This window comes from Carassius auratus, chromosome 2 (genome assembly GCF_003368295.1).
Source record: "Carassius auratus strain Wakin chromosome 2, ASM336829v1, whole genome shotgun sequence".
NCBI lineage: Eukaryota > Metazoa > Chordata > Actinopteri > Cypriniformes > Cyprinidae > Carassius > Carassius auratus.
Window position 1 is genome coordinate 23,173,251 of NC_039244.1, and position 9,172 is coordinate 23,182,422.

Consider the following 9,172-nt stretch of genomic DNA (forward strand, 5'->3'; position numbering starts at 1 on the left):
ATTAATTTCAACTGAGTGGTGCCAGCGAGAACTCATACAAACAGCATTAATGCTATAAAGACTCCAAGGTTATGATGTCCCTGAGATATAGAAATATTCCAACTTCCAGATATACATCACGATCATCGTGAAGAAAAAGAAAGTGCTGATTGAAATGTCGCCTCCACATGATTTACCAGTGTCAGGCGCATGGGAAACACACAGAAATTGCTTACAAATGAATTATTAAAACGTGCATTGAATTCATTCCTCAGATGTCCATGAGCTCTGAGTCATGGATAAAGTGGGCTACACAAGGGCACAACAGTTGTTCGCAACAGTTTTGCAGGAATGGTTATTATCTCCTAAATGACCTTTATAGGGGAGAGTATTATCAGAGTGTGATTTTGTTTTTATAATCTTATCATTGCTCATCTATATTAATTAATTAAATATATGTAGCATTATGGACCATGTTTTTGATCTTTTTATTGCATATCTTTGATGGCATTGACTAATTCACAGGAAATTGTGACATAGGTGGTTGAAATTTTCCATATTTCCTTCTTTTTTCTTTCTTTTTTCTTTTTTTTTTTTTACCTGTAAATACATATGGTTAACGCTAAAGTCCTTATTATTATTTGTTTATTTATTTATACCAGGGCTGTTGCCACTTTTAGGACTACATTAAAGAAATATCCCCTCTGATATTCAGATAAGTGGTCAACAAATATGGGGTTTCAATTAACTACAATCTTAAACTGCACTGCAACGTTTTATTGCCACAGAAAGTTGGAATTTTCTATAGGCCTATTATAACAGTAATTATAAATGAGTGGATTTGGGAAGCATCACTGCTGCAGAGTAAATCACAGATTAGTACAAAGAAACAAGCATATAAATAAATGTCGTTTCTCCTCCATACCGCAGGGCGGCGCAGTGTCCGTCAGTTCACTTGTGTCCCGGTTCAAAGTTTAAGGTTGTTGTTTCACCATACTCGTGTCGTCAGAGCTAGGAGGCTGTAAACATCTACTGGGGACGATCAAATAAACCAAGTAAGATCACATTTTCTGGTCTTTGAAAGTGAATTATATTGAAGTAATCCTATAGGGATTTACCACGTTATTCTTGTTGTGAGTATGCACAAATATTACGTGATTTAATGAGTTGGTAACACTGTTATGATGCTATAAAGTAACGTTACGTATGAAACCACAAAATGCTATAAAACTTGAGTATCTGTCTTATCTAATGTAGCAGAGACCGGAGATAGTTGTCGTTCATCAGTATTACATAATAAAATACAATAAACACAGGTTTTGATTCAAACGGTCCAATTGTACACTTTTATTATCTGGTTTGGTGTAGTTGTGGCAAACTTCAAGCTAAATAATGTGTTAAATTACAATAGTTTTGTAAAATATTATAAATTGTATCTTATTTTGTTGATTTAGATGCAAAAATACAGCTGTTATTCCACTGTTTATTTGATTACATAATTTTGGACAAAACAATATTTCGATATATTGTTTTGAGGTTTCTGTTCAAAATAACTTCAGAGAATTCAGCATAGACACTCACACATAGCAACATTTTAGCACATTTTTATAGCATTGCACAAACAAACCTTAATTTATTTATTTTTTTAAACAGCAGCTTTTGATAATGTCTAAATATTTATCCAAATGCAGAAATAAGTAATTACGAAAAGTCTATTCTGTTCTCAGCACCTAGGAATTGCACAGCTTATTGTCTCTAGAACATAGTAAATATTATTATTTTTTATCACCAATCCAATCTGCCACCAGACGTTCAGTTTTGAATGCATTTGCTCTATTTTAACTTAAATACTGTTTTAATTAATAAAATAATATATTATATTATAGGTGGATATTTGGAAGTGGATATTGTTCAATAGCATGAAAAAAATAAAAAAAATGTATTAAACTAAAATATAATACATTAAATTCACTGAAATAATATGTAATGCTTATAATCTTAGGGCACGTTTGACTGCCAGGATCACAAGTGTGACCCAAATGTAAAAATACTGTGATAGAATTTGATTCATAATCATCGTATGTTTTTCTGCAGTCATGTCGTACACGTGCATCAGCTGCCGTGTGCAGTTCTCTGATGGGGAGGTCCAGCGGGCACATTATAAAACCGACTGGCACCGCTACAATCTGAAGAGAAAGGTTGCAGACATGCCTCCGGTAACCGCAGAAAACTTCCAGGAACGAGTGCTGGTGCAGCGGGCGGCAGCCGAGCAGCAGAGTCAGAGCGCCGAACACAGCTACTGCGCCACCTGCAACAAAAAATTCTCCACTGACAATGCTCACAGCAATCACATCCAATCCAATAAACACCAGCAGGCTGAGAGGAAAGCCCTGGCTGCCGCCCAGGAGACTGTCCAGCGAATGAACGAGAAGAATCTGGAGAAAGGGGCGGAGCTAGATAAAGACGCACAGAACGAAGCGCTTCAGAAAGCACTCCGGGAGCAGCAGAGACACACCCCCTCTAAAGCCACAGCCACAGAGAAGCGGATCACAGTTCGACCAGACAAACCGCCTCGGCTGCAATGGTTCGAGCAGCAGGCCAAGAAGATCGCAGCGGAGGAGGGTGAAGAAGAAGAGGAGGAGGGTAAGAACGCCTTTGGCTTGTTCTATTATCTACTGTCGACCTGCTTTACAGATGAAATTCAATTAGTTCCATACTTGATGAATATGAATACATAAAAGCTGCAGTTATGTTTTAAAATTGTCATTAAGCTGCTTTGAAACAATCCGTATTGTACAAGGTTCCGTTTAAATAAATCTGACTGATTTGCTTTGAAACCGTTAAGTATCTTTGTTTTTCTTTGAAGAATGGGAGGATGTTGATGAGGATATGGATGGTGATGAAGAAGAAGAAGAAGAGGAGGAGGAGGAGGAGGAGATGGAGGAGGACTCCACATCTGGGGCAGCTCCGGTCCCCGGGACAATCCCAGTGAAGGACTGTCTGTTCTGCGGACATCATTCACACTCACTCACCCGAAACATGACACACATGTCCAAAACACACAGCTTCTTTATCCCTGATATTGAGTATCTGGTGGACCTGAGAGGACTTATTTCATACCTAGGTAAGCCAGAGAGAAAACGGACATTATTAACTTTTTGTTTGTTTGTTAGAATATGTTATCAGTGTGTTTCTCTATAGGAGAGAAGGTTGGGGTTGGTAAGGTGTGCTTATGGTGTAATGAAAAAGGGAAGTCATTCTATTCTACTGAAGCGGTGCAGGCACACATGACCGACAAGAGTCACTGCAAACTTTTCACAGACGGAGACGCCGCACTGGAGTTCGCTGACTTCTACGACTTCAGGTACACAGACAAGTCCTTTGAACTGGTGTTTTGTCGGATTGTCGTTTTCCATTACATGATTTTTAAGGAAATAAATGATGACTGTGAGATTGTTGTTTTTACTTTGCTATTTTAAATAGATTTGTCATGTCATTTAGGATAGTTTCGGGATAGTCTGAGACTGAGGTTCTGGGTTTAGACATGATCATCAGTAATGGAATATTTAAATGTGAGCGATAATCATTGTTCCTCTAAACACACAGGAGCAGTTATCCTGATGCTAAAGATGGAGATGATGTGGAGATGAAGGATGGTGAACTGCCTGATGAAAAGGCTGTAGAGATTGACGATGAGACGCTGGAGCTCACGTTGCCCTCGGGTACTGACGGATAGCTGTATTTACAACGTTTCTGTATAATGGTTATGACATTTTATTGAAATTTAGAAGAAATATTAAGCATGCCAAGAAATATTTGCATTTGAAGACGAATATGAAGAACCGATTCCATCAGGATTTTACTCTTAAAAGTACATTTCTCATGACATGATCCTTTAAATTGAAATAACAATGCATGTAAAACCAAACTTTGTTTTTGCTGTGTGCTGCAGGTGCTAAGATTGGCCATCGCTCCCTGATGAGGTACTATAAGCAGAGGTTTGGTGTTCAGAGGGCGTTGGTTCCAGCTCATAACCAGAAGGCTGTTGGTCGAGTCCTTAAACAGTACAAAGCACTTGGATGGGCAGGAGACTTTGGTAAGTTGGGTTTGCAAAGTCAGGACTGTCAAGAGGGGCACAGAAAATGTTGTAGTGATGGTCCAAGCAAGGATTTATCCAGCATTTGGTTTTGTAGATGTAGCAGATCACATGGCTCTTCTTTTACTCTTCTTGGTCTGGTATGTTATTTTGGATGATTAACTTTATTTCTACGCCACTGACTGTTTAAACCGTGTCCTCTCTTTCAGGTAAAGGCTTTGTGAGCCAGCAGCAAAAGGACATGCAGTACGTGCGCAGGATGAAGTCCAAGTGGATGCTGAAGATGGGCATGAACAATAACGCCAACAAACAGACCCATTTCAGAGCTCAAGTCATGTTCTAAACCAATAAACCTTCAGCATCACCAGTACACATTTCAGCTTTTCAGAGTTCATAGCAGTATTCTGTGTTGATTCAGCTGAGATGTAAATTGGTGCTAAGGTGGAACATCACACATGAATGTTTAAGGCAACAACATCCATAGTGTATAAGGAAACATTGTGCTTTAGATATCCAAATCATGGAGATCCAAATTATGTGCTTTTCTAGCATTAAAATGAGATTGCTGTTCATAATTACCTTTATTTCCATTTCCGAGTTGAGTACCCCTTGTAAAAGACAAAACATGTAAACCAACTGTATAAATTATCAATAAAATAAGCAATGCTTGACTTAAAGTTTGGTATTCCTTTCAGAAAATAAAGATAAAATATTGTAAGTTAAAACTTACACAACGTTACGATAATAATTGAGTCTGGAACCAAATGCTTATCCTCTGAATTAATGTCCGCAATTGTACTCTGATAAACCGTGCTGTTTCACCTTGTAATCATGTTGCAGAAACTCAAAAATTACGTGGAAGTTAATCATAGCATTTTTACAGAACTGTGTTGAAGGAAAAATGTTAGAAGATGAAATATAATGTGAAATCAGCCGAAACTCCTGTCACCTCTTGACACAGGAGGTTTCCTACCGAATATGTATTGTCTCCAGAATTGTAATGAGCGTAACGAATGATAATTAACTAAAGGATCAAAGCAACAGAATGTTTATTAAAGCTTTTAACCCTTTAATGTAACATGCAGACAGAACCATGGGAAATTGCATTTTGTAATTTTTTGGGTCAATATTTTGTTGTTATGAGTCTCTACCAAACTGTTTGCGGCCCATCAATAATGATATAATTCTGCAGTGACGTAAAAGACTGTCTGAAGATAATATATGATATAATTGTTATAATCTGATAGAGACATTATATTTAATAGATATGTGTTCTTATACATTATTATTATTACTATATTCTACATACAACATGTAAATGGATAGCCATCACCAGAATAAAATATGATTATATTGTATGCTGTGATAATTTTTATAGATTTGCTGGTTCATTATTTAAACCATTTATTCCTTAACGCAAATATGTAGTAAGACTGAAGTTAATGTGCAATTGTCTGTCCATTTAATGATATTTAAGTACAATATTTGCAATTAGAAATGTAAGGTATCTGTGTCATGTTCTCTCCACAACAGATATGGGGATCTTTCAGAAATTCGCTAGACTTTCTCTGAAGTCCACATATATTTGGTCACTGTGCCCTTAGTACAGCACTGCTCTCAGTGTAGACGCCAGAGCTCTGAAACCCACAGCAGAGGGTTTGGGAGCCAGTCCAGCCAACCTGGGTGCTGCCCCACCACGGTTACCCTTCTCCAGGGTCACACAGGAAGACCTTGCTTTCTTTAGAACACTGCTGCCTGGAAGAACCATCACTGATCCAGACCTGCTGAAGTCCAGCGATGTAGACTGACTTAAGACAGTGAAAGGTGAACTCAGTTTGAATTTGCTAAAGAATAATTTCAGAGTTTTATGTATGATCTTTCTAGAAATGAGTGCTTGTCACATTTTAGTTCAAAACTTTACAGGAAGATAAAAAAAAGTTAATAAAATTTGTTAAATATTATTACAATTGTTAAAAAATGTATTTTAATATATAGTAACGTAATTTATTTCTGTGATGCAGAGTTGAATTTTCAGCATCATTACCCCAGTTTCACATGATCCTTCAGAAATAATTTTTTATATGCTGATTTGGTGCTCAAGAATAAATCCATGTTATTGTCAATGTCGAAAAACAGATGTGCTGCTTCATATTATGTGAAAAAAAATGAATGAATAGGAAGCTCAAAAGAACAACATTTGCTTAAAATAAAAATCATTTTTAAAATGTCTTCACTTTCACTTTTGATCAATTTAAAGCATCCTTGCTGAATAAAAGCATTATTTCTTTCAAACAAAAATAATTAAGCATAGTGTTTGACAATCATTGTAATTAAGATTAAATAGCGCCGATCATTCACTTAATGGGTGTGTTTTTCTTGAAGGTAATAGTGAAGTACTCCTGAGACCCAAAACAACAGAAGAGGGCTCTCAGATTCTTAGCGCAGTTTTCCATTATCACATTGAATTTTACATCTGTATTTTGTTACATGAATTGTTTTAACAAATCATCCAATGTTTTTCACAGGTATATTAATGAGCGGTGTGTTCAAATTGAGGAAACACAGGTCTGGTTGGAGGAAGTGTCCCTGTTTTTGATGAGATCATCCTTTCCACTTCATTAATGAACCAAGTCATCACATTCGACAAGATCTCAGGTGTGTTTGCTAGATCACCTTGTTATCTATTATAACTGTTCATGAAGCATCTATGATTAGTGACAAATTTGAATATAAATAACCCGTTCAAAATCCTATACCTTAAGACATTTCATTAAAAGAGAATTGTTTGGCTTCCAGATCCTCACTTGTCAGGCAGGCTGTGTGTTGGAGAACCTCTTAACTAGAGGAAAGAGACTTCATTATGCCGCTGTATAGGGGTGAAGGGAAGCTGCCATATTGGAAGGAATGTGTCCATTAATGCAGGTGGTCTCAGACTGCTGTGCTATGGGTCGCTTTGAGGGACAGTTCTAGGCCGAGAAGTGGTGAGGTCCTCCAGTTTAACAGAAATGAACACCAACATTAGACGCTTTTGTAAGGATGAAAGAACCTGAGATACCTTGATCTCCTGAGAAACAGACAATACAAACATACACGGGCATCTTCGAGACACCCCACAGAGTGGAGGTGCAGGAGACCTTTCCCTTCTGGCCATTTGTTTCATTTTAAATCCTTTCCCCTATGCTTCCTTCTACTCAATCAGCTCAAAATGATTACATTAAATTGTCAATGCAAGTGAACTAACAGTCATGTCCGGTATCATTTGAAATGTCTGAGTGTAACTGGTATAATGGTCTCAGTTTTACAAAAGTAGATTAAAAGATTATACAGATCATAAGAGTTAAGATATATTTTGCTTACTGTAATAGGAGTGCCCCTTCCCATGGTCCTCCATGTTCCCATTGAGTTGTAAAATACGTTGTAAATACAGCTATCCATCAGTACCCAGCTTAGTGATGGTACTTTCAAAACTGCTTTTATAAATTTGTAGACATTTTGAGTTACATTTATATACAATTAAATAGTCTCTTAAACCAAACCTGCTTAACCAACCTCTCCTTCAGAGTAGGGTATAACGCGTTACACAGTAATGCATTACTGTAATTAATCACTTTTCCTGGTAATGCGTAATTTGATTACAGTTAGTTATGCCAATACAATTACGTTACTTAACAAATACAGTGTTAACAATTATGATGTTTTGCCCGTCATTATGCCTTTTAATAAATCACTGGAGAACGTGAGCTAAAAAAAATCATTTTCATTCATTTTAGTGAATCGTTTTCAGGAAGATATCGACAGAGACTGAATGCAGAAAGCGCACCCTATTTCTTTTATTTTTTTTATTTATCAGGTTTTTAAGATATTGGGAGTGTAGGCAATAAAAATAATATACTTGTGTATTTTTCCAGTCATTATTAAATGAAAGAACTAGGTTTTTCTCTTTGTAGCGTATTTTCTAGGTTTGATAACTTGAAAAGTAAACTTGAAAGTAAAGTAATTCGTAATCTGATTCCTTTTAAACGCAGTAATCACTAATTTAATTACAATTTTACAGAATTAGTAATTTGTATTGGATTACTTTTTTTTTTTTTTTGAGTAACTTACCCATCACTGCTCTCCTTAAAGCAAACAAAACAAGTCCTTTAACTAAATTAAATTACCCAATACCCTCATATTATACAGACAATGTTATTTCTTTATTTAGGGATATGACAAACAAGCATGAACAATTGATGAAAATATACATAGTTATCAAATGCGTACCACAGCGATTTTAGGCTAAGGCAAAAACATGAGATGATGTGTGTGTTATGATTTAAATTTGGTTGATTTTGAAGAAAACACAAAGAATTGCAGCCTCTTTGAACATTCATAAAAACAGTAGCTTAACCATTTTTTATTTGGAAAGAACTACCCGTTGAAAGGCGTACAGTTAGGAATTGACATTATTCTTGGAATTGTGTTTGATGATGCATTGAAACTATTGAGCCACATCAAAAGAAGACCATCTCAAATTTTGAAGAATTGAATAAGCACTGAATTCTTCAAATAAAAGCCCAGCAACATTTTTTTTTTTTTTGCATGTAAATACACCAGAATTTGTCTAATGTTCCTCACTAACAAACAATTGTTCAATCCATTGAGACAATAAAATATTGTCATTAACAATGGCTGTTAACCCCCGCCCCATCACATACAAAGAATACAGAAAGGATCCGCCCATCATGCTAAATGAAAAACAAATATTGTTCCTTTCTAACAGAAAAAATACATCTGGAAGAATGCAGTGGAACTACATTGAAGCTCATTTCAGATGACAATTACTAAAGCGGTCTACTACTGATCTTGTGTCTGTCGATTGCCATTTATGTTCTCATTAGCTTCAGCAGATGTGCTACCAGCTCTGAAAGCACTGGTTATCAGACAGATGCTGCAGACCTCCTGTAAACATCACCACAGATAAGCAGGACATTTCCCAGCAGACTCAGACAATGGGGAACCTTTCCTAAGGCTTCATTTAGCTCATCTCCCTGTACAGGAAAACCCAAGACAGATGCATGATAATCCACAACCCAATTCTAGAAATCTACTGCTAAA

General features: G+C 36.5%; 1 protein-coding gene across 2 annotated transcripts; it reads left to right on the forward strand.

Annotated features, from left to right (window-relative positions):
- The first annotated feature begins 926 nt into the window (after window positions 1-926).
- On the forward strand, window positions 927-4,752 carry LOC113121185 (zinc finger protein 622-like). Of its 2 annotated transcripts, none has more exons than XM_026291464.1 (7): window positions 927-1,034; window positions 2,074-2,622; window positions 2,846-3,103; window positions 3,181-3,343; window positions 3,586-3,701; window positions 3,932-4,075; window positions 4,285-4,752. In XM_026291464.1, exons 2-7 carry the CDS (start codon window positions 2,076-2,078, stop codon window positions 4,416-4,418), a joined length of 1,362 nt encoding a protein of 453 aa, XP_026147249.1. In that variant the 5' UTR covers window positions 927-1,034; window positions 2,074-2,075; the 3' UTR covers window positions 4,419-4,752. The 2 variants fall into 2 exon arrangements, with proteins under 2 accessions (XP_026147249.1, XP_026147257.1); XM_026291472.1 differs by having other exon boundaries at window positions 1,013-1,112.
- The last annotated feature ends 4,420 nt before the right edge of the window (window positions 4,753-9,172 follow it).

What these genes read in the sequence shown, in the direction of transcription:
- LOC113121185 (XM_026291464.1), top strand. Translation starts at nt 2,076, where the DNA reads ATGTCGTACACGTGCATCAGCTGCCGTGTGCAGTTCTCTGATGGGGAG. An exon ending in AGGACTTATTTCATACCTAG is followed by an intron (nt 3,104 to 3,180) that starts GTAAGCCAGAGA and finishes GTTTCTCTATAG; the next exon opens with GAGAGAAGGTTGGGGTTGGT. An exon ending in GGAGCTCACGTTGCCCTCGG is followed by an intron (nt 3,702 to 3,931) that starts GTACTGACGGAT and finishes TGTGTGCTGCAG; the next exon opens with GTGCTAAGATTGGCCATCGC.